Source organism: Rhynchophorus ferrugineus, unplaced genomic scaffold (genome assembly GCF_030347505.1).
Source record: "Rhynchophorus ferrugineus isolate W39M unplaced genomic scaffold, kcgeb_rfMv2 rfM10, whole genome shotgun sequence".
NCBI lineage: Eukaryota > Metazoa > Arthropoda > Insecta > Coleoptera > Curculionidae > Rhynchophorus > Rhynchophorus ferrugineus.
In genome coordinates this window covers 1,393,022-1,418,265 of record NW_027472589.1, presented here as the reverse complement: position 1 = coordinate 1,418,265, position 25,244 = coordinate 1,393,022, and the positions used below count along the sequence as shown (strand labels likewise).

At 34.1% G+C, this 25,244-nt stretch overlaps 2 protein-coding genes and 1 long non-coding RNA gene across 4 annotated transcripts in view; 1 reads left to right on the top strand and 2 right to left on the bottom strand.

Moving 5' to 3' along the window:
• LOC143203583 (dual oxidase maturation factor 1) overlaps nt 1-2,947 on the bottom strand; it is a 77,168-nt gene extending 74,221 nt beyond the window's left edge. Inside the window, exon 1 of the mRNA XM_076415796.1 lies at nt 2,701-2,947. The gene's annotated coding sequence lies outside the window, so the exon portion shown is untranslated. The remainder of the gene's footprint in view (nt 1-2,700) is intronic.
• A 4,184-nt stretch (nt 2,948-7,131) lies between these two features.
• tadr (torn and diminished rhabdomeres) lies at nt 7,132-20,451 on the bottom strand. 2 transcript variants are annotated; one of them, XM_076416934.1, is made up of 12 exons: nt 20,239-20,451; nt 20,025-20,181; nt 17,765-18,048; nt 14,294-14,431; nt 14,077-14,231; nt 13,782-14,023; nt 13,573-13,722; nt 12,518-12,712; nt 12,275-12,456; nt 11,860-12,013; nt 11,610-11,795; nt 7,132-7,779 (listed from the first exon to the last, which is right to left on the bottom strand). In XM_076416934.1, the coding sequence occupies exons 2-12, from the start codon at nt 20,167-20,169 to the stop codon at nt 7,634-7,636; spliced, it is 1,977 nt and encodes a 658-aa protein (XP_076273049.1). In that variant the 5' UTR covers nt 20,170-20,181; nt 20,239-20,451; the 3' UTR covers nt 7,132-7,633. The 2 variants fall into 2 exon arrangements, with proteins under 2 accessions (XP_076273049.1, XP_076273048.1); XM_076416933.1 differs by having other exon boundaries at nt 12,275-12,459; nt 20,239-20,449.
• LOC143204351 (uncharacterized) lies at nt 9,251-9,929 on the top strand. Its single transcript, XR_013007582.1, has 3 exons — nt 9,251-9,599; nt 9,662-9,800; nt 9,868-9,929. It is a non-coding gene; the product is annotated as an uncharacterized LOC143204351 (long non-coding RNA).
• Nucleotides 20,452-25,244: the final 4,793 nt, after the last annotated feature.

The window sequence follows — 25,244 nt, the reverse complement described above, 5'->3', positions numbered from 1 at the left end:
AGATGAGTGTGGGGATAGTGTGGCTAAATCCCCTCCCCACCCTATCCAAAATAATAAATGTAGCTCTGAATCGACTGAGATTGGGTCACTGCCATTTCTCGAACTTGATGACTTCGAGCCCGCCTGCTCACTGTGCGTTTTGTTTCCTTACCTTTACCACAGTTAATCATATTGTGAGCGACTATCCACTAGCCTGTGCTGAGATAAGTATCGCTGACCAAATCACCACTACCACTTTGGTGTGAGCGCCTAGTGTGCTTGTTGACTTGAATTTTTAAATTGTATATACAGTATTTATACTTTTAGCCCCCCCCCCCCCGGTTGTGTTATTAATTGTTATTAAGTCCCCTTTTTACCAACGAGGGTTTATCTGGACTGGACCTACTGTTTAAAGCACTAAGCCTACCGAGTAGCGAGTGACTAACTTAGAATTCATCCCAGAAGACATCCGCTCTTACCCAGCCTGGTAACTGGCGTGACTGGGACAATTTTCCTTTTCGGATTTTACACTCTTGCCTAGGACAATCGCAAATATTAAACAATCATAAACATACGTAATTGGACGCCATTGGACAGAAAACGATGAAAATTCCATTCGTCTTTCTAACTGAAGTTATAAAAGAAATCAAAATAATATTAATGCAGAAAAATCCAGGAAAATATTAAAGGTAAATTCAAGAAAAACAAACTAATCAAGATAATCAACCTTTTACATGGAAAAGGATAAACCAATCATTGAGGGAAAACACCTTATTTCGGATCACTAATTTGATTTGGTTTGATAGGAAACAATATTCCACCATTGATCAGTTTCACAGAATTACCGATGTCATAGAAAAATCATCAGAAAGTTTGGATGAGGGCCTAAATCATAAGATTGAAATGCTTCTCCCTGATCAATATTCAGAATTTTTAAATCATATAGTCATATAACTCACCCATACTTCAAAGTCAAGCACGAAGGCGCCTATTCTAACTTCAGGATAATACAGGCAGGTGTGCCACAGGGAAGTACATTGGGACCAGTCATTTTTCTGCTGAACATGCTGTTGTTTCTATATTTGCGAATGACACCGCAATTATAGCCATTGGATATAACGACACTAAATCAACCGAAAAGTTACAAACAGCTATTGCCGAAAGGCAATGACAGAAAAATGGCGTATCCAAAATCGGTGCGTATTGATTTCAACAGCAAAAGAATTATAAGTTTTGAAATGTTGATTGAAAAAGGTGTTTTTGTTTAAAAACGTTGATTTCATCAAAATATTTGATTAAGTACTAATAGACAACACTGGAAAATATAAAGAAAAAGAAGTAAGAACAATATAAAATGATAATTAGCATAGAAAATTAAAACAAGTAGCACAAAACAGTCATACAGGTTAATAGAAAAGTATCCGGCCTGATACATAGGTGGCGCTACTAGAATTAAATCCATATGTTTTTTAGTTAGCCCAACCAAAGTCAAATCAAAGTTAGTCAAATGCGTGCATAAATTTGCATTAGTTTGTGAATTATAGCATTTTGAGTAACTTTTGTTATTGTGGAAAAAATGGATAAAAAGGTATTTAGCGTGTTGATAAAATATTGTTTTTTGAAGGGAAAAAATACAGTTGAAGCAAAAACTTGGCTTGATGCCGAGTTTCAGGGCACTGCCACAGGAAAATCAACCATCAAGGATTGGTGTGCTTAAGTTTTGGCGTGGTGAAATGAGCACCGAAGACGGTGAACGCAGTGGACGCCCAAAAGAGGTTGTTATCGACGAAAACATTACGTTACGACGTGTACATTATATCATTCACGAATATTTGGGTATGAGAAAGCGCTGTGCAAAGTGGGTGACGCTCACTTTTGACCAAAAACAACGAACGGAGTGCACACGATGAACCCGCTCCAAAACGTGGGAAAACGCAACAGTCGACTGGCAAGGTTATGGCGTCTGTATATTGGGATACGCATTTGAAGAAAAAGAAAGTGCTGCTTCACCAAGACAATGCACCGTGTCACAGGTCAGTGAAAACTACCTCCTCATCCACCGTATTCTCCAGATCTGGCACCAGCGGCTGTTTCCTGTTCTCAGATCTCAAAAGAATGCTCGCTGGGAAGAAATTTTCGTCGAAAGAAGAGATGATCGCTGAAACTGAGGCCTATTTTGCATCAAAGAAAAGTTGGAGGGTCGCTATAATGAGTGTATCACCTTTGAAGGGAATTATGTTGAATAAAAAAAATAATTTTGCCAAAAAATGTGTTTTACTATGGCAGGCCGGGGACTTTTCAATTGACCTCTTATATATTCAGTACTTCCATATTTTCAATCGATTATCTACGCGAATATTATTGTACAACGTACCTCTTTTCAATTATTTGTTTTAATGTGTGTATTGCAACTGGGATTGATTTTTCTTTAATAAATTAACATTGATATTTTCTTGCTTTTAGTCTTGTCTCTTTGTATGATCTTGATAATCATGACCTTTAATATATATGGAGATAGTAGGTAGAAAAAAGGTAAAAAGGAAAAATCGAATCATCTTTCGATGTTATAATGAAGGAAATACTGAGAAATCCGGACCCAAAAATTAGTGTCACCACAATCAGGATTGCATGAATAAAATAAATAAAGACGAGTTTGATTGCTATTCATATCAATCCATGTTTTTTTTGGATGTTAATTGCTTTTAATTGAACATCACTCACTTGTTCAGTTACTGGTGTTTCTTCTTCTCAATTCTCGCTGTCTCGCCTCATTTACATATCGGTCCGAGACCGCTTTCTTCTCCGTTCCCTTTAAACATCATCCGGCGCAAGAACACACCCGAATTACGTCGCGAAATCTTCGCGCAAGACCGAAGCTGTCGAACAGGGTCGTTCGTCGGTTGATCAAGGTCGCCCAGCGTCCACGAAAACAAAAGCGACGCTTCCGAAACACGCTGCCGGCCGTACTGAACATATGCCGGTTTCCGTCGTCGACCTACCCGGCCTACCGCGATAACATTCGCGCCGAACAAGTGAAAATCGAGCGGAGAAAGTCACCGCCCGTGATGGGTCTTCGTCGTTTTACCAGTGCAAGTTGATAATTGGACACGGTCGATGTCGCTATTGGTGTTACAATGGGATAGAAAGCCGCTGTTATCTTTTCAGTGGAAATGGTGGAGGAGCCTTCAACCAAATGGTGAAGGCGCTTTTAAAACAAATGGTGGATGCGCACTTAACGATATCAGCGATTGGAAATAACGCAATTTCGCTACCATATTTATCGATGCCATCCATCAACAGAGACCGTTCCATTTCGCGTCGGTCCCAAAAGACATCGAGCCAATAAATAAATATAACAAATTGCCGCGCTTATAAATTCGTTTAACACGGTAAAACGTGTACGTTCCAAGGCGGTTGATGGCTTAGATAATTATTATTAATTTCGTAGAATGCCAATTTGTTATCTGTTGAGCTAACTTCATTAATATAAAGTGTAACCTGTCTGGGCACCATATTATTTTTTTTCCGAGCATAACGACGTGATTAACGTTTATATTACTGTGTCCGTTTCGAAGAATTATCACTTGAAATGCAAGTGATATATTTATTTTCGGTTTTATTGTCGGTTTTATAGAATTCAGGCGATGTTGCCAGGTATCTGCGACAAAAATTCCCCTACTGTCGTGAAAAAGTGTTCGTATAAACATTTTGAATTTAATTTATGTAACAGTAAATTTTGTGAGTGAACAGTATCACTTTTTACTGAAAAAAATGATGCAATATTTTGATTTTTAGCTCTGAATTACATTTAACATAAAAAATATGTTAATTATATAACGATATAAACAAGTATCATTCAATTGTTTTCTCTTGTTAACTTGATTTTATTCAACCAATTAATTGTCTATTAACTTTTTCGCGCTGTAGTAAATTATTATGTTAATTTGCTTGTAATTATATTATTGTATTATATTGATATTGGATTTTTTTATATAAAAAAGCCATAACACTTTTTGAGCCTTATTCAAGGTCTTCATGGTCTATATACTATTTCCACTTCAACTTGGTATCCAAGTGATTTGTTTCGTTCACATACATGGAATACTGGTTAAATATATCAATTATCACTGTTATATCTACAGCCAAGAAATAATCTGCCTTGTAATCAATTTGGTGTAGGTAAAGATTAATTAATTGGTAAAGATAACAAGATTTTAACACCTTTGAATAGTACCAATTTTAATATATTACGATATTATAATAAGTTAGTAAGTTGAGTTACTGTAGAGTGACTTTACTACTTAAATTCTTAAAATAATGGCGAAAATTAGTTATATAAGTTTGTATCTAATATGTTGAGTTTAAACATATTTCTCTATGATAGTTTCCGCATTCCTAATGAATAAACAAGAAGGAAAACATTAATAATATTTTAATAGAGTAGCAAAAGAGGGACATGTGGAATCCCTATGAAGCAAGTTGATGGAAATTTTAAAACGAATGAGAGTAGACATGAAAGATTTCAAATAATGGAATATCAGTTATCTTGACGCTAACTGCAAGAGCAAAAAAAAGAAATGTTTCTTTTTGATTGATATCAGTATTTAACACTATATATGTTCAATACCAGCGTTTGTCTTTCTTTTATTCGATAGATATACCGCCTGCAGGCTGTTGCATACACCCACAAGAGTTCCGGTCGAAATCCTACCTCGAATTTGCATGTGAATGCGGCAAGTTTACAGTAACGCTCAAAACTTTCACCTATATGCATCTAATAAAACAACCGGGCTTGGTCGTTTACGGTATAAACGGTTTAAAGAAAGCTGCGAATGTGCTAACAGGGCTCTGAACGGCGTGAAGGTCGTACCATAACAGTACACATCCATAAAATATCTATTGTGGTTAATGTTCTTTTAAAAGCTATGCATTAATATGTCGTAGATGTTATAGACTTGGGCTTTTATTATTATAGATACTATTTCGTAAGTCTTCATGATGGTTTGGTAGTTAAGATAAATATATAAGTTCTAAAGAGGCTTTTGTTTTTTTTTCTTATTCCAGAAGGACTAGCTACAACTAAATGGCCTTTTGCTGATGTCGCTTCGGGTTCGGGATAGTGAAGCGTTTTGAGGGTGACAGAGACCTTAGGTGATGACTGGGGTTGTCGTAGTTGTTATCTACCGAGGTTTGTGAACGGGTAGGGATTTTAACAGGATGTTGTCGTGTTCTGGTGCGCCTAGGGAGAACCTTACCCTGAGCATGTTGATTGAACGGGATGCCTGGTTCGATGTGAGTGTTGACGTTCTTCATAAACCATGGGGCATTGAGTAACCCGCAGAAATTTTCAGATTGGAATACTTGGATTAGTTCAAGCTGGCTCTCAGAGACGTACCTGTACCACACCTGTTCTCCGAAGAGGCAGACTGGACGGACTAGCATTTTATACAGAGTCGCTTTCTGGGGACTGGGAGTTTACTTTTTCTGCAGAGGACTGGGAAGTATGATGCCTTCTGGAGCCATGGGGATAGGGACTTTGGAGGCGATAAGCGAGGAACTCCTTCTTGCGGTGGAACGGAATAGCCTCAATTTTGCTTGGATTTGTCTGCATCTGCCAGAATTTGTACCACGCAATCGCCCGGTTCAATTGGACTTGAAGACTGTCGAGGATGGCGTCGGGACTGTAGCCGATGGGAAAGAAAGCTGTATCATCTGAATAAAATGTTATGTGGTAATGTTCGTGAAATAGGAAATCAGCTATATAAAAGCTGAACAGAGCTGGGGCTAGTGGAGAACCTTGCGGGACTCCTGCGGAGATGTGTTTTCGAGAGGAGGCTGCGTCACCGATCCTCACCTGAAGGGATCTACCGTCCAAGTATGAATCTATCAGGGATAGATTTAAATAGGTTAAAATCTTGGAGTAAGGATTATATAACATTTGACAATGAATTTGAACTAGATCATCTCGAGATGTTGACTATTAATGGTTTTTTTTTGTTGTAGGAGCTATTATTGACTCCATAATTGCAGACAGGTGTTTTTTGGTATTTTATGTAGTTTTTAGAGAACAAGAAGAATCAGGCGTACCGGAAAGTCATTACCGGTTTTTATAATACATGCCGCTAGGCTTAAATATAAAATGTTGTGATTTGGAAGATGTTAATTGTTGTCAACAGTTGGCAGAAGCGTTAAATGTGGCCTAAGACACGATGTGACCGATTATGTGCAATGGGGCAAGTTCAAAAGATGGGAAAATGGGTGCTACATCAACTGAATAACAGGCAAATGGAAAATCGAATAGAATCTATGAAGTGTTGCTGCAAAGGTATGATTGGAAGTCATTTCTGCATCGAATAGTGACGGGCGGTGAAAGGTAAATTTATTCTGAAAACCCTGAGCGCAAAAAATCATGGTTATCACTTGTCGAAGCTGGACAATCGACTCTAAGGCCAAATCGTTTTGGTCGTAAGACAATACTCTTGTGTCTGGTGGGATCGGATTGGCGTGATGTATTATGAACTATTGAAACCTGGTGAAATAGTTAATAATAACTGCTACCGACAAGAAGTGATCAATTTGAACCATGCATTGATGCAAAAAACGCCCAGAATGTGTCCGAAGACGCGGTAAATTGATTTTACAGTATAAGGCAAAACCGGTCAAGTAAGCGTAGAAAGCACTTGGATGGGACACATTATCGCACCCGCCGTACTCTCCAGACCTTGCCCCGTCCGACTATCAACTTTTCGTACTTTCAGAACAGCACTTTGTCAGTTTTATTTTCGAAGAAGTTAAAGAATGACTCGATGAAAGGTTTTGCTCAAAGGACAAATATTATTTTTGGGATGGTATCCATAAATTTCCTGAAAGATGGCTAAGTTGTATAGAATCAAATGGCCAATACTTTGAGTAATTACATTTTTCCATTTTCTTGTAAATTATGTAGTCTTTTTCCGAAAAAAAGAACCGGTAATGACTTTCCGGTACACCTGGTATATTATAATCATAATAAATATTCATTGCCCATTGGGCAGATTGTGAAACTAATAAGAATAATAATTATTTTTTTAACTTTCTTTGGGTATTTCGACGATATATTGATTATGCAAAGGCCAAGGACGATTGGAAATCAAAAGAAATAAAAGACAGTGGTAAAAAATAAAGCTCCTATTTATATTCTTAAAAGACCCGGTTCAGAAGAGTTCAACAAGACGTATTATATATATAAATGATGTCTTAAAATCTAAGAAACATTAAAAACATCTTAGACATATCAACGCTATCGATATAAGAATCGTTTCAAAAACACGGTGATCACATCGTAAATTTCTTAAGGACAATCTTAGCAGGTAAACGGACATCGGTGACTGTATAAGCATCAAAGAGAACCATACCAAAAATATCCAATCTGATTAAATATATATATATATATATATATATATATAATATAATGTTAGTTTGTCTCAAAAACCTTCGGTGATTCGTTTGATTCGGTGCGATGGACGTCTCGAAACCGATGCCTGATGATGTTGGCACGGGTGTCGAAACGTCGGTGGTGTTTTCGAGGGTGGGTTTGTACGGGGTGGGTGTTCGGATTTCAGTTTTCTTCGTCGGATTCGGTGAGGAGGTGTTCGTCGTCGAGATAATCCGTATGTCATCTGGCTATGATGATGTTTTCGGGTAGGGTGTCCTTGTACTCATAGAAGACGGTCTGGGGTTCGATTTTGGCGGTGGTTCTGGCCACCAGGGGTTCGAGGATCTCGCAACTGCAGCAGTCGCATCGCCAGTATAGCAACAGTCCTGCAAAAGCATATAATAATAATTTTTATTAACTTTATTTTTATAACACAAAAGAAGAGATGAGTAGTACTTAAAGCTATTCTTCGTATTGTCTTTGGATCATTGATTACAAAAGTAAGAACAATAGAAATAGAGGAATAGATTTATGATATAAAACTATATCTAGTAAGCAATGAAATAAAGGAGCATAAGTACAAGTAAATTGTAGACAGTGGTAATTGTAGACACGCAGTAAATTATTAATGAAGAGAAATGAAGGAAGGTGATAAAGAAGAATAAAAAGAAGATAAAGAAGAACAGAGAGAAGGTTAAAGGAAAGCAGGGCATCACGTTATGGAAAATTAGAAAGGAACTAAAGAAAATAACAGTATGGGAGCGAAAAGATAAAAATTAACATGAAAAACAAAGAAAACAATAGAGAGTTACAGATCTTGCAAATATCTGAAAACAGGTAAAGCACCAAGAGAATAGTTTTGTGATGAACAATATTTTTCTACTTTTTCTGTTGCCTTTGTGACATATATTTTTCATGTTCTTTCTCTACTTTAACAAATGATAATGAAACTGATTATTCACTTTAAAAAACCACAAAATATCTCAAGCGCTATGTGGGAATTGGGCACGTGACAATCACCAAAAAGCAGAAGCATTTGCTGAATATTTAGAAAAAATTTTCAAACGAAACGAAACTAATATTGAACATAATTTTCCGGACATAGAAGCTGAAAATTCGATGAATGAATTAGTCACGCCGAAAGAGTTAACCAAAGTTGTTAAAACTGACATTAACCCCAGGAAAACAAAAACACATTTAACGTATCTACTACACGTATTTTATATTCAACTATATACACACCATTTAGCTTAACACCGACCTAAACCTATTTATAAAAAATGAAATTACCAATAAAACAAATCTAAATTAATATAACTGTTTGGGTTCGGCACCGACTTCAAAGTACTCATTTGCTAATGGCTAAAATAATAGTACAAATATATAAATAGGTTTACGTAGGTATTAAGCTAAACTGTGTGTATATAGTAGAATATAAAATACATGTAGTACTTAGGTTAAATACAGCGATTATTATGTACATATTTTGTTTTAAAACGTTTTTTCTTTGTGTTAAAAACCTAAGTTTGATTATTTTTTCATCTTAGTGAGTTGCTTATTTATTTTTTGAATTCGGTTCAATTTTCTTAAAAATATTTTATGTTGACCTAAGTATCAACATTTTCGTAATAATGGAAAAAAAAGAACTTACGATGTCCTTTATATAAAAGTTAAAAACAATGGATTCCTTCCCCAACATACCTAATAAATAGAGTAAGTCTCGGACCATATAAAGGTTAATTCCGACGTTTTCCTTCATTCTGTTTACCCGGCGTTGAAAGGCTTTTTCCACTTTTCCGCTGTTATTTATCGCCTGATGTGGAGGAACGAACAGCGTCAGCTGGCGAACATGGCCCTACCGTGAGCTAACGCACACACACGTATTTTTCTTTCTCGGTTAACTCGGCTTTATGTCGCCGCGGTTTTTTGTTGTTTCTTTCGTCGGTTGGCTTTTTTTGTTCGCACCACAATTTAACTCTAATGGGGAAAAATAGGTCCTTCTCTGTCGCCGACACGGACTGATATGGGGATTTGTGCAGCGGGAAATAAACTGGTGGCGTTTATTTTCATCAGAACGGGGATTGGTTTATTGGGCGCATATAGTGTACGATGTGTAATGTTACACAAATAGCTCTTATTTTCTCATTTATGCTGCACTGTTCTGTATTAACAGGTATCCGTTTCGAAGAAAGAAATTGTGACGTATGTAAGTTATGAAATACCAACGGTTTAGAACTTTGAGTTTGTAATATAAATGAATTTTGACAGATGGTATTACAATGTAACATATTAAATAGCACCGGGTATATTTGTAACATAGACTGTTATATAGATGTTTAACCTAAATAGGCGAAACCGAGGAATTGTTTTGCGTGGTCCCAACAATGCAAGCAGACTGTTTTGATTGGTTCGTTTCAATTGCCCTACAAAGGCATTTGATTAGTTCATTTCTATAACGCAATTGTTTGTTTCAGTTTGTTTATGGTGCTATTTTTGTGTGCCTGACATAGATAACGTTTAGCATTTTTGTAACTTAATTTTTACCACTATTGGTTTATTATAATGTGTCTTCAGTCTCAAAAGTGTCGATTATTATGAATAAGAAAAACGAAACGTCGTTATCCTTGGAAGAAACGGCCCAAGTTTTTTATTTTAAGGATGTGTGAGTGACTTAGCATTATTTTTATCTGGTATGTATAGAATTATTTATAATGTATGTATATTGTCTTTTACAGGAATGTAACAGAAGAAATCTAAAAATATTACACACAGTTTGAAGATGTGTTCAAATTGGGCAATGGCAAAATTAGATGAAGGGTAAATGTGATTACACTACATTTTTACACTGAATTACACTGCAGTTTTAGTGCAAAGCCATTCAATATATATATATATATATATATATATATATATATATATATATATATATATATATATATATATATATATATATATATCGAAGAATCAAATTTTGTTGTCCTTTAAAAAGTTGTTTGTAAAGTGCCAATTAAAAACTTAATTATTTTAAGGGCTTCATTTACTTAAGCAAATGTATGTTAGTTAAGATACTTATAATTAATATTATGGTTTTTTAACCGAGATAGATGAGATTTTTTTGGGTGTATGCATGGAATCAGAATAATTAATTCTTCATATATGTTTAAGAAACACATTAATACAAAACACAATAATGTAATTGGTAGACCAACAAATTAAGACTGAGTTTATAGACAATATTCTCATGACTGCTTTATTATGTTGTTAATATATCTTTAAGCTGTGTCTTTAACTCTTTGATTTTACCATAATAAGAGCATAGCAGTAATTTATATATTCTATACCATCTCGCTTTATTCATTAGATTCAGCTTATTCCGACTGTCATTTGTGTTATATCAATACCATATTTTATATAAGTGTTTAAGTGTTTGGTTACAGTTTACAATTTAGTATTTAAGGTTAATGTTTAGGTTAGTGTTAATATGGTAATTGTTTAAATTTTGTCTATTATGAATCCACTAGTTTGTTATTTTATTTCTTCATGTCGTGTCAGACTAAATATTCTTAAAACATGTCATTATAATACGTACGCTTTGTGTATTGTGTATTGTGCTTTCCTGGCATTTTCTTATGTGTTAAATGTTCACAAACTATATTGGTAACCAAAAATGTTCTTCATCAAGTGCATTTAAATTTTGTCTTTGACCCTATTTTGCATTTTTTCATATTGACGTCTACCTAGTCCTTCTGTTTTACGTCTAGTATTATTATATTTTATATATATTTTGTTTTTTTTTATTTTTGCAGTTTTTATAGTACTCGTTTATCTAGCTATGTTCACGATTCTAATTATATAACAAATTAATTAATTGTACCTACACCATATAGTCCAGAAATATTTCTATAATGTTATATTCGTCTTGATATTTCATTAATATATCACCAGCTATTTATTTTACGTTATCCTGACGCATTCACCACAACGTCATTATTTCATCCAAAGGAATTTACAATATTATGACTTAAAAATGTCTAAAAGACAATAAGGTTTAAGTAAAGTATATGAAGTTTGCTACATAACACGCTAGAGAGAAGCAAAACGTTGTCTTTAATACACCATTTTGAACAATTGAATAAAATTTCAACTCTAATAACCTTTTCTATTACTTTTTATTTTTATTTTTAATAATCTGGTTTATAAAATTGATTTTTCTCACCTGCCAATGTCCAAAATACCACGCCTTGCCACACCGCACCCAAAATAGTAGCCGACAGGACGGTATTAACAGAGATCGAAGCTGAATGAAAGAGGGGTATCAACCAGGACGGCAAAAGACACGGTTTTGATTTTTCTGCAGAGTTCTCCGGCAAACCCATGATGACCAAAGCACTTCCAATTATTGCTAAACAAAAATAGTTATACAAAATAGTTCATCATGTTTCATTGTCCGGTATAATGGTACTTACCTAATATATCAGGCCAACAGAAGCGGATAATACGAAAAATATACAGGGAGATGCTTATAGACGCCGAAATTATCAATATAATACACATGATGACGATAATGGACGTTGTTCTTGTTGAGGGTTTCCTCTCGTTAAATTTACCAACTGTAGACACCTAGTAAAATGAGTTTCGTTGGTATTAGGGGCATAATTAATCCCCAGAACGTAATAGTTCTTCAACTATAACATTTAAAATTGTATAATCATGTTGAAGCTTTGGTTTATGCGAAATTTCACTATTGTAGATTAATTTCTGTTTTGGTTTAGTCATTGAAAATCAGCAGAAAATATCAACAGATTATATAAGTGTAAATAATAGAGAGATGTAGAATGACAAGCTAATCTTTCAGTCTTGCTACAAGAAGATAAAACTCACTCTGAGACCTTCTTTGTACTCTTCAACTATCACATCAATATCAGTCGAACTATCTGAGTTCTCTTCCTCGCTACAGGACAATATCTCCATCTCGTTCTCTTCGTTCTCCGAATTGCTGTCGTCGGCGATATCCACGTTCGTTGACTTCGTTGCGTAGTCGTCAAATAAAAGACACTCGTGCTCTTCTACCGATATAACGAATCATTGTTCTATGATCACATTTAAAGGGAACTTTGTACGTACCTTGATCAGCCCGAGTGTGATTTATTTTTCGAACATTGCAAACGGCTGTTTTAGGCGAGCTCAGCTTATGAATGTATTGGGGTTTCTTGCTGAAGAGGCTCTTGAGTCGGTCCTTGATGTTCGTCCGGTTTGATTTCGTTAATGATCGTGACGTTGATTGAGATAATTTACTGTATTGGATATTGCTAGTGGACACTGGAAAATGGATTTATATTTATAAGAAAAAAAACTATATATATTTAGAGCAAGCGAGATATAGATAGAAAACATAGAACAAAAGAAATATATTAAAATTGATTAGGGTAAATAGAATAAAAATATGAAAAATCATGGAAAAATGAAAGGTAGTAAAGCAAAGATTCAGGAATAGAAGGTTGTTAATGAAGAGTGATGGATAATAGAAGAATTAAAGAATCGAAAGATGTAGAAAGAGACGAAGAGACAATAGGAAAAATGGACCAAGAGAACATAATGAGAACTACAACATAATTCCTATCCAGGGAAGATACACTGATTATAGCGACCCTCCAACTTTTCTATACCATTTTTGTAGTACGATTTGTCCTTTACTTCCAAAAAGGCCTCAGTTTCGTCGATCACCTCTTCATGCGACGAAAATTTCTTCCCAGCAAGAATTCTTTTGATACCTGAGAACAGGAAAAAGTCTCTGGGGCCAGATCTGGAGAATACGGTGAATGAGGAAGCAATTCGAAGGCAAATACGGCCTTTTTTCGGCGATTTCGTCCTTCAAACGGTCCAATAACGCTATGTAATGGTCGCTGTTGATGGTCCTTCCTTTTTAAAGGTAGTCAACGAAAATTATTCCATGCGCATCCCAAAATACAGACGCCGTAACCTTGCCAGCCGACTGTTGCGTTTTCCCACGCTTTCGAGCGTGTTCATCGTGTGTAGTCCACTCGGATGACTGCCGTTTGGACTTCGGAGTAAAATGAAGGAGAATGAATGAAAAAAATGGAGTGAAATGAAATGAGAAATGAACACCACAAACAACCTACCATATAAAATACATAAACGTAATGCTATTGTAATCATACCTTGGACCTCATTATAGGTTATATCTGGTTTGTATCTGGTGTACAAGATCTGACAAGATGTTAGAACACATTTCAACAAACAGGAGGCGTTGAGCAATTTGATGAGGTGGGATAATGGACAGGCGAAGGCCAATATTGCTGCGAGGCTACCTGAGAAACATTCAGTACATGATATTTCAGCATAATATCATATTATTAGTAATACCGACCAGTTGCAAATATTGCCAACACTGGGGCACCAGTCACGGGGCTTTGGTATTGAATAGAACTGACGAATACCCTCCATTCCTTGCTGGCGAGGCGTACAAAAGCCACAAACACGCTGGGTAGTATTTCCGGTAGTAGAAGGCACACCACGCAGATGGTAAACACAGCAATCAGAGGCCTGGCCCAGTCTACGTCTCTATTCTCGAATACCTGAATCAAGGGTATGGCAGTACCAATCAACTCCCTAAAAATAACAAATAATCCACCGGAAAATAAGTAACACCATCGAGCACTCACCTATATCGAGTCATCAGAGAAAATATTATAGCAATCACCGAGTAGAATAGTATGGGATTGATAAAAATGGTGAATATCTTCAGACAGTTGTTTTTCGATGACAGCGACATCTTGTGAATGAACGCGTAGTAACAGATGGCCGAGGCCTTTAGTACCTGGAAAGAAATAGATAATACTGTAGGGCGGACGTTGTAAAATGATCGTGTTATCAGCTCACCGTTCTAGAAGAATGTATCTTGAATGAATTCAGCCAACTTTGGAACTTGTTGATGGTGTGGAAGCTGCCGATGATGGCAAAGAACGCAAAGTTACAGACCAGGACCAGGAACAACAAGAAGGACATTGTAGAAGATCTCTGAAATCGCACAGAATTCTATGACAGAGCTTGAAAGATGTTGATGTTAATTTTTCAGTTTCAGTTTCTTAGTAATACTTGAGTTGCTATTTATATTTTGATAATTGGTGATACTAGGTACTGCTGGGCTATATCTGATGTTTCCAATTGTAAGTTTGATATTTATAACCACAATCATCAGAAGATGGTCATTATATTCAAGCCTGTTCAAAGTTTTTTTGTACATACCTCATCAATATATTTAATGTATATGTCGCTTATAAAATGAAGCACGATATGTTAAACTCCACCAAGAAAATCCGTTTACATACGACGTGAGTGCCGAATCTATCCGTGACCATCTTGATATTGGCTCTATTCGAGATTAATTGAGTACACAAACTATTTTATCAATATAAACATAATTTAACAAAATTATTTCAGAGAAGGTATATGAGTGTGTGAAGGGATGTAGGACACCCCTTCATACACTCTTTTGTGTTCTTAATTGTTAAAGTCCTTCGATAATATATGTATTAAATGTACTATAATGTTAATATAAACTATATATGTTTGATAAAATTTTTGTTTTTTATTTTATTTAGACCAGAATTTTGTTGTATGTCAAAGCCAAACTGAACTAAAACTCAAAGTTGATGCGGCAACATTGCGACGTCAGAAATTTAGATGACGTATGTACAAACTAACTCTGAATTTACTATAGTTCTTTGGTTCCAAAGATCTTAAATTGCGAGCCATCAAAACACAGTTTGCTGGAAATGATATCGTTTATGTTTAATTCGAAGACAATGGTTGCTAAATGTCATTTTTTACGGTGAATTTCTTCTATCGATAAAAAACTTTTGATTGTTTGTTTCGAAGTGTTAAAAGTGATGTATTTTTTATAGAGAATCAATGACAAAGATGAGAAAAAATAGAATGCTGGAATGTCAAACGAAACGAAACCACAGGTCATTGATATCTTAATTTGTAAGTGTTTAAACCAAGTAACGATGAAATATTGGTTACTATACAAGAAGAAACGTAACAATATTTTTTGTAGTATGACAATTTAACATGGTTGAATTGCCAATGAGTACTAGTTCCATTTTTATGAGAAGTCGTTAATACTAATTCATTCTCATTATATTTAATAAAAGAAAATATTCGAAACATTTTTAAGAATTTATATATTTTAATTTATAATTTTACTTGATATCGTCTCCGCTATCCGGGAGGTTCCGCTATCACTTCGGCGGCAATATCATGGTATTCAACTCTCATTCACATCACTGGCCGGATTACTGTGAGTGAATATTTCGACATCATCAATGATAAAGTTCCTACTATGACTAGAATATTTCTGCTAAACACTACCACATTCTAAGATGATAATGCTTTCATATATACAATCAAAAAGGTTCAATCTTGGGTCGAAGAGCATTAGAATATCATTAAACATCTTTTACGGTCGGCAGAATCGCTAGTTCTCAACGTAATTGATCATCTTCCACAATATTGAAGCATTTGGTGGATGTTTTGATACGAGAATGATACTATGTTCCGTAGACACTCTACGAATATATTCCGCAAAGAATTGCAACTGTTTTAAAAGCACATTGTGTTGTTATTATTATTATTTTGTAGCATGTAGTTAAATATATTTAAATTAGATTGAAAATACGAAAGTTTTTGACATTAGATAGCACTCACAGATATAAAGCTGAGATAAAGTCAACCAATCGAAATTATATTAGACGAATCGTGTCTTGAATATACCGTATTACCCAATAAATTCCCATTTTGAGAACCTTGACGTAAAATCCCAACGATGTCCGACATCAACTCGAATAAAACCTGCTTGACCTACTTTACTGAAAAGGATTTAAGTTTCCTTCGTCCACCCCTTACCCCTCCTACCGCTCTCGATGGCCCTTCAATCTTAAACAATGTTAAAGTTTCTAGTTTTTAAGTAGAATGCACTATGAGTATATAAAATGTTGTCTATTATCTATTGAAGGGTCAATAACGTTTCGTTTTATTTTAGAATGGTGGAAATATCATGGAAGACGTAAATACCTTTAAAGCATCAAGGTATGAACCAGTAAAATGAAGAGGAACAATTTTTGGGAATCGGTGCAAATGTAGAGCATAATGTTAAAAGGTAACATTTGATTAAGTCCAGCTAGAGGCTGTCAAAATGCCATTCGTCACTTAGTTGCAGAACTTAATTTATTTACAGTTCTACATTTTATCTCATCTGAAGTTTTACAATAGATAAAAATATCAAGATTTGCCTTTGATTTTAAGTTCCATATGGAATTTTGTGAATCAAGTTTCTAAAAATATTACAGAAGATTTACCCTCGAATCGTTTTTGTCAAAAATACATGCACATACATTAAAAGGTAGTCTAGATGCGTTGAAAGATCTGCCTTGCCTTCTTGGTTCTGCAACCATAGTCTTCATCTGAATTATAATGTTATAAACTACTTAGCATATGTGATATTTGCAGATGATAGCGCTATATTTAGGCTTCCAATATTATTCATGGTATAGCTCGCAGTACAGAGCCATATTATCTTGTGAATTAATGACACAACGACTGTCATTGTAGATCTTAATCGTATTCAGTTAGAGAAGTGCAGGAGTTTAGGTATTTGGGAGCTGTAACTCTCAAGAAGGAAGTGACTTGTCTATGGAAAAGTTACTCAAGCTACAGTCTGATTTCCATAAACTAGAAATATTATATATGCAAGGCTCAAGACAAATTCTTCTTATTTTTCTCGGAGATGGCATTTTAAATGAAGTTATCCATCAGCGAGATGTAACGAAGAAAGTCTTGCGGCACCAATAGCAGCCTATTTGATGATGATGGTTCTTAAATTCTCGTTTTCAAGTGAAGTTAACATCGTTAAAGTCAAGTAAATGGTGATTGAATCACAGACTGTGGTAAAGGAAAAACTAACTAGCGGAAAAATGTCTTCACCATCTATTAACACTGTCATCGTGAACGGATTTTTGGCCAGAAATTAATCAAATACCAAGGAACAACTATTCTATTCACCTGATATTGTTTCATTTAAAAACACAAGCTACTATCTGAGAGTTATTATCTACCAGTTTTCGGTTGATAGAAGACGTAAACAGGAACTACTGCTCAATAATGGTTAAATGAATCAATAGCAGATTAATATTTGTTTCATGAGACTAATTATAACTTAACAAATGAAGGAAATAAACATAATTTGAGATTCATCATATTTGAAAAGAGACGTCAATGAAATAAATATCTGGCAGTACCTGTAACGTAAACTAATTTTTAAACCAGGAAGAAAAAAGTCTATAAACTTACCTCAAGTCCTACCATGAACAGAACTGTAACGACCAGGATAATGGTGACACCCAATACATCAGGCCATGGTTCGCCCAGCGAATGTTGTTCTAAACCGAACAGGAATTCCCTGAAGTGTCCTTTACTTATATAGTCCACCGTAGCACTAGCTAGTCTGGCACAAGTGGACGCTGCCACAAGGTTCATCAGGATATCCAACCATATTATCAGGAAACTCACTAGATTGCTACATCGTCTTCGTTTATATTGATCGTCATTTGTTGATATGGTACAACTACATATTGCTTGAACATTAAAATTCAAATAATACAATTATTTCTGCGAACATTCATAGTCAATGAATCGATTAAAACTCGACGATTTTACATGAGGGGGGGATATTGTTAGGAATTTACAGTACCGATATCAATACGTGGCTTTCGATATTGCCAATTTCAATTTATTTACGAATAGGTTAATAAACGAAGTATTTGGAATGCTTTGTATATTTATTTGATTATAATTTTGTAACGTTATTTTGTACGATTTCATAGAGTGTGTTGTTTAGATTTTGTTGCCTGGATATAATTCATGGTTTAAGGAGTTATTCTGGTTTAGAATCAATTTGAGTTGTATATTATTGAAGAATAGACCATTAAGAAAATGTTCTAAGAACATTATTCCGAATTCGATTTATTTTATAAGTAAAATCTAAGCCGGTGTCCTGGAGCTAATCAAACAAAACTTCTTTTAACAACTCCATATATCTACAATAATAACATAATAATTAACTTTTGTTCCATTTAAAATTTTCGGAAAAAGTTATTTTTATCATTTCTGACAATTAAGAATGTTTTTGACATCAGCTCATATATTTGACAACCAACTTCTAAGTTCTGCTTCTATGCTGGACCATGAAAATGTTAACTGTGAAGTATAAGAAGGCCCAATATATGTGTCAGACACTCTTGATTAACGAATTGTGAGCAATTAGCCCAAAACTTTGCGTGAAACTCAATTTTTTTGACCGAATTAACATGATATTGAAAGCTTTACTCAAACAATTTACTTGAAATTCAGTGAAACCGTAAAGGAACTCATTGAACGAACGTGACAATTGTTGCTGAGGGTCAAACTTATATTGCAAGATGATGGTTGGTGATGAAAATCTTCTTTTCATAAGTGAAAATCTGATAAAGTTATTATGAATAACATTTAACATAATAAAAGTTTATCTCATTTTACAAGTCCATGGAAACCTACATACAGACGTTCTTAAACCAGTTATTTATTGTTTGTTACACCAATCATTACCTATATTGAATATTACTTGATCTGACGTATTCCACAGAAACTGGCTGAAAAATAGTTCAATTTTTTGTAGAATTTCCTACATATACTTTAAATATCACCAGAAAAATGATAAAATTTAATCTAAGAACCGTGGAACTAGTCTATGGGCAAATAAGAATAGATTCAATATAATCTGATGGAGATATATATCAAGACTTGTTGGTTTTGAATATAGAAAAACACTTAAGCATTAAATGCAAAGGTCAAATATCTGATATGGTCACAAATCATTCAGCTGACATTTTATTGAGATTCTATTAAGTCTTTGGTATGATATATAGATGACGCCACATCCTAATCGTCTGTAAACCTAACCTAGTACTCCTGATATGACAGGTGTCAAAATTTCATGACGATCTGATGTTTAGATTAAAAATTACAGCGGTTTTAGTGAAGCAGCTTTTGTTGCAAGACAAGGAAATATGTCCAGAAATTGATAAAACAATATACAATCCGGATTTGGCACCCCCTGATGACTGGCCTAAATAAAGAAATGATTATAGAAGTTGAAGCCTATTTTGCAGAGCAAGGGCAAAATAAAAAAAAATCTTGAAGTATAGTTAATATAACCAATACAGAGCGTCAAAGGTAACAAAATTACAACAATCAACGAAAGCAAACACTAATAAATAAACCGACAAAGGTAAAATATTTAATAAAGTTGCTAATAGACATATAGATGACGCCACATTCTAACCTTCCTTAATCTAACCTAGTCGATCTGACCTTCAAATGTCAGGTGTCAACATATCATGGTCATCATAAACACAGTCCAGATTTGGCGCCTGGTGACAACTCACCTTTTGCAGAAGAAATTGTTCCCGAAGATTTTAGAAACAAAAGCAAATGGTTCAAAATGTCAAAACTAACAAAATAAAAACTACGAACACTAACAAATTAAATCTGTACATCCACGAAGGTAAAATACCTGATAGAGTCGCGGAACATCCAGCTATGAAAATAGCTAATAAGGTTTCGGCACCAGTGAACTCGGACGAGACCAAACCGATCAAAACAGTAACTCCAAAGGACCAATGGCTCAAGCCAGGGGCGAAATTTTGTAGACTATTCATAACTCAACGGATCTAAAACAAACCGTTACCTGTACGACCCCGCATAACCCCCATATAACCCTCTCTTACCTCAAACAAAAAACAATTTAGAGTCCTCTACGGGGATCCGTCTTCGTTGCTTGTTTCGGGTTACTTCTCAGCGGTGGATCATTTAAATTCGAACACTACGGACTACGGATGAGGGGGTTTTAGAAAACTAACGGATTTGAAACCCTAGAAACTACATAATATGACGTATGATGTTCGCAAAGTCCTACGACGTGCACGGTGGAGATTTTTCACTGCATTTCTCGGTTGGCCGTGAAATCGATAGCGGGCATGCGCCCTAAACATCGCCCCCATTCTCACAAAGGTTATTGTTGTGGGTTCTGTTTGGTATTAACCAGTTACAACAATAAATATAGGGTTGCGAATTAGGTAAATAGTAAAATATTGTAGAAGTAGATTGGAAAATGTTAAAAACAAAATATATCTATTAATTTTTTTTTAATTTCTTAAATATTTTTATTAAAAAAACCTTTAACTTTAATTTGTATATATGAAAATTAATTTTTATTCGTTAGTCTCACTAAAATTAGGGAACGGCTAGACCGATTTGGCTAATTTTGGTTTTAAAATATTTCTGGAAGACTAGGGAAGGTTTATATGGTGAGAAAATAGGGAATAATTGCGAGGAAGATAGTAAAAACAATAATTTTTCTCATACAAAGTATCACTGTTACTGTTGTCAATAACTATTGTCACCAAGGACGGACATTATTTTTGGTTATCAAATATTTATGGGTGCTTTGGTATGCGACTCAATTTGTTGAATAGCCGGTTTAGGGTTACTTGGCTGTAACTTTCCAGGTTTAGAAGTGAGAATAGAAAAGATTTAATTCGTTGAAACTAAAACCAACAATTGGAACATGACAGAGCAGCATCAGCTGAAAACAGTCGAAATAGTCGGTAGTAAAAAAAAACTGGCTACTGAAAACGGAGATGTACGTATTCCTCTTGGAACATTCTTTAGGAAAGTAAAGGAAAGAGATAATTGCTGTAATTTATTACTTTCGTTATAAAGTTTCATTTTGAATGATTTAAAATTGTTTTTATATTTTATATATTTGACTTGATTGGAAAAAGGAATGGAGTAATGACCATTAAGTATTTGTATCATATTACAATTATTATACTAATTATAAGTTTCTTAATGTGTTTGGTGCTGGCAGCCAGATTTCTTCAAAACAAATAACAGAAGTAATTAATCTCGAAAATAGAATTTTAAATATACCATGATTAGTATATCTATACACATATAGATCTAAAACTGTTATTTTATGTAGAGAAAAATATTTTTAACAAAAAAATTGCACCGACTTCAAAAAAATAAATAAGGAACTCACTAAAAATTGAAAAATGATCAAACTTAGATTTTTAACACAAAAAATAGAGCGTCTTAAAATAAAATATGTACATAGTAATCGTTATAATAACTAAATAAAAATAAACAAAAACCTTATTTAACCTATCTACTACACGTATTTTATATTCTACTATATACACACAGTTTAGCTTAATACCCACCTAAACCTATTTATATAGTTAAATTATTATTTTAACTGCTACCATCTGATTACCTTGTAGTCGGTGCCGATCCCAAATAGTTATATTAATTTAGATTTGTTTGTTTGGTAATTTAATTTTTTGTATGTCAGAAAATTATAATATTATTTTTGTGTTTTTTGTGCTCGGCACTGACTTCACAGTGAGCAGTAGGTAGTAGTTAAAAAAATATTGTAAATCGATAAATAAGTTTAGGTAGGTATTGAGCTAAATTGTGTGTATGTAGTAGAATATAAAATACTCGTAGTAGATAGGTTAAATAAGGTTTTTGTTTATTTTTATTCATGTTATTACAACATATTTTATATATTTTATCTTAATTTTTTTTGTGTTAAAATTGATTGAGTTTGATTATTTTTTATTTATCTCCTTATTTATTTTTTGAAGTTTTTTGGTTAATTTTTTTCTTAAAATATTCTATTTTTTTAGTGTTTGATATTTACTCAATAAATTATGCATTTATTTTATTTAAAATACCACAATTATTGAAAATAAAGAGCGCTTCGGGCCCCTGGGTCCGCTACCTAGCCTAGCTGATTTGTGAAATGTTCTAACTGAACAACAACAAAACCTTACTGTCCCCGCCGGGAATCAAACCCATGACCTCTGTTTGGGATCTAAACGCTTTAACCATTACTCCATAGAAGCAGTTGTCTCCAACATTTCTACGAGCTCTTATACGCTATAGTTAGTGCTTTAAAAGCAAACTGAATGGCTTTTGCAATGAACGACTTCCGATTTTCTGTCACATCAGCTCAGCAATAACATTATACCTAAATATCTGACCATTTTAGATAAAAAACATGTAAACACTTTATGCGCGCCTTTGAAATTTGAGCGTTTCCTTCGATTTCCCCCCTTCTCCCATCTAGTCCCGACTTGGTTTCAATGGGACCACCTCGGAAGTCCACTCTTTTGAATAAAAAAAAATAATTTTGAAAATCTGCCCACAATTGACGGAGAAATCGGCGAACATATATTTAAAAAAATATACAGCCGAATATAGAACCTCCTTCTTGTCCGATCGGTTAAAAAGTCAGAAATATTGTTTTTAATAGTTAGGTTAGGTTGTTCAACTTGTGTTGATATTGATAATTCATTGATGCTTAAAATATAATATTATTACAACAATTTTAAGCATTGGTGGGAAGAAAATTGTATAATAATGCATAAATGTTTTCTATTATTTCGAAAATCACTAGAATATACATGGAGTCACCCTGGACATTCATCAAGACTTTATGAAGGTATATGAGCTTGTACTGTAATTATGTAAGTGAAGCCCAGCACAGTGGTTGTTGTTGAAATAATGGGATAAGCTGCTGCGAATTTGCCAGGTTATTTTAACCTTTTTTACAGATATTGACAGAGAAAGATAATTAGATATGGAGGAATATAACGAAATATATAATTCAACATAAACATTCGCTTAATGTATATGTAAATGAAGCTCAACACAGTGAATGTTGTTGAAATAATGAGATAAGCTGCTGGGAATTAGCGAGATTGTTTTAACATTTTTTACAGGGGATACTGACAGAGAAAGATAATTAGATGTGGAAGAATATAACAAAATATATAATTCAACATAAACATTCGCTTAATGTATATGTAAATGAAGCTCAACACAGTGAATGTTGTTGAAATAATGAGATAAGCTGCTAGGAATTAGCGAGATTGTTTTAACATTTTTTTACAGGAGATACTGACAGAGAAAGATAATTAGATGTGGAAGAATATAACGAAATATATAATTCAACATAAACATTCGCTTAATGTATATGTAAATGAAGCCCAACACAGTGAATGTTGTTGAAATAATGAGATAAGCTGCTAGGAATTTGCGAGATTGTTTTAACATTTTTTACAGGGGATACTGACAGAGAAAGATAATTAGATGTGGAAGAATATAACGAAATATATAATTCAACATAAACATTCGCTTAATGTATATGTAAATGAAGCCCAACACAGTGAATGTTGTTGAAATAATGAGATAAGCTGCTAGGAATTTGCGAGATTGTTTTAACATTTTTTACAGGGGATACTGACAGAGAAAGATATTTAGATGTGGAAGAATATAACGAAATATATAATTCAACATAAACATTCGCTTAATGTATATGTAAATGAAGCCCAACACAGTGAATGTTGTTGAAATAATGAGATAAGCTGCTAGGAATTTGCGAGATTGTTTTAACGTTTTTTACAGGGGATACTGACAGAGAAAGATAATTAGATGTGGAAGAATATAACAAAATATATAATTCAACATAAACATTCGCTTAATGTATATGTAAATGAAGCCCAACACAGTGAATGTTGTTGAAATAATGAGATAAGCTGCTAGGAATTTGCGAGATTGTTTTAACATTTTTTACAGGGGATACTGACAGAGAAAGATAATTAGATGTGGAAGAATATAACAAAATATATAATTCAACATAAACATTCGCTTAATGTATATGTAAATGAAGCCCAACACAGTGAATGTTGTTGAAATAATGAGATAAGCTGCTAGGAATTTGCGAGATTGTTTTAACATTTTTTACAGGGGATACTGACAGAGAAAGATAATTAGATGTGGAAGAATATAACGAAATATATAATTCAACATAAACATTCGCTTAATGTATATGTAAATGAAGCCCAACACAGTGAATGTTGTTGAAATAATGAGATAAGCTGCTAGGAATTTGCGAGATTGTTTTAACATTTTTTACAGGGGATGCTGACAGAGAAAGATAATTAGATGTGGAAGAATATAACGAAATATATAATTCAACATAAACATTCGCTTAATGTATATGTAAATGAAGCCCAACACAGTGAATGTTGTTGAAATAATGAGATAAGCTGCTAGGAATTTGCGAGATTGTTTTAACATTTTTTACAGGGGATACTGACAGAGAAAGATAATTAGATGTGGAAGAATATAACGAAATATATAATTCAACATAAACATTCGCTTAATGTATATGTAAATGAAGCCCAACACAGTGAATGTTGTTGAAATAATGAGATAAGCTGCTAGGAATTTGCGAGATTGTTTTAACATTTTTTACAGGGGATACTGACAGAGAAAGATAATTAGATGTGGAAGAATATAACGAAATATATAATTCAACATAAACATTCGCTTAATGTATATGTAAATGAAGCCCAACACAGTGAATGTTGTTGAAATAATGAGATAAGCTGCTAGGAATTTGCGAGATTGTTTTAACATTTTTTACAGGGGATACTGACAGAGAAAGATAATTAGATGTGGAAGAATATAACGAAATATATAATTCAACATAAACATTCGCTTAATGTATATGTAAATGAAGCCCAACACAGTGAATGTTGTTGAAATAATGAGATAAGCTGCTAGGAATTTGCGAGATTGTTTTAACATTTTTTACAGGGGATACTGACAGAGAAAGATAATTAGATGTGGAAGAATATAACGAAATATATAATTCAAC

Bases quoted from the DNA above. Each gene is read 5' to 3' on its own strand.
- tadr (XM_076416933.1), bottom strand. From the start codon at position 20,169: ATGAATAGTCTACAAAATTTCGCCCCTGGCTTGAGCCATTGGTCCTTT. The intron at 12,014-12,274 runs GTGAGTTTTATC...TCATTTTACTAG, and splicing joins AGTACAAAGAAGGTCTCAGA to GTGTCTACAGTTGGTAAATT. The intron at 11,796-11,859 runs GTAAGTACCATT...ATTTTTGTTTAG, and splicing joins CTGTTGGCCTGATATATTAG to CAATAATTGGAAGTGCTTTG.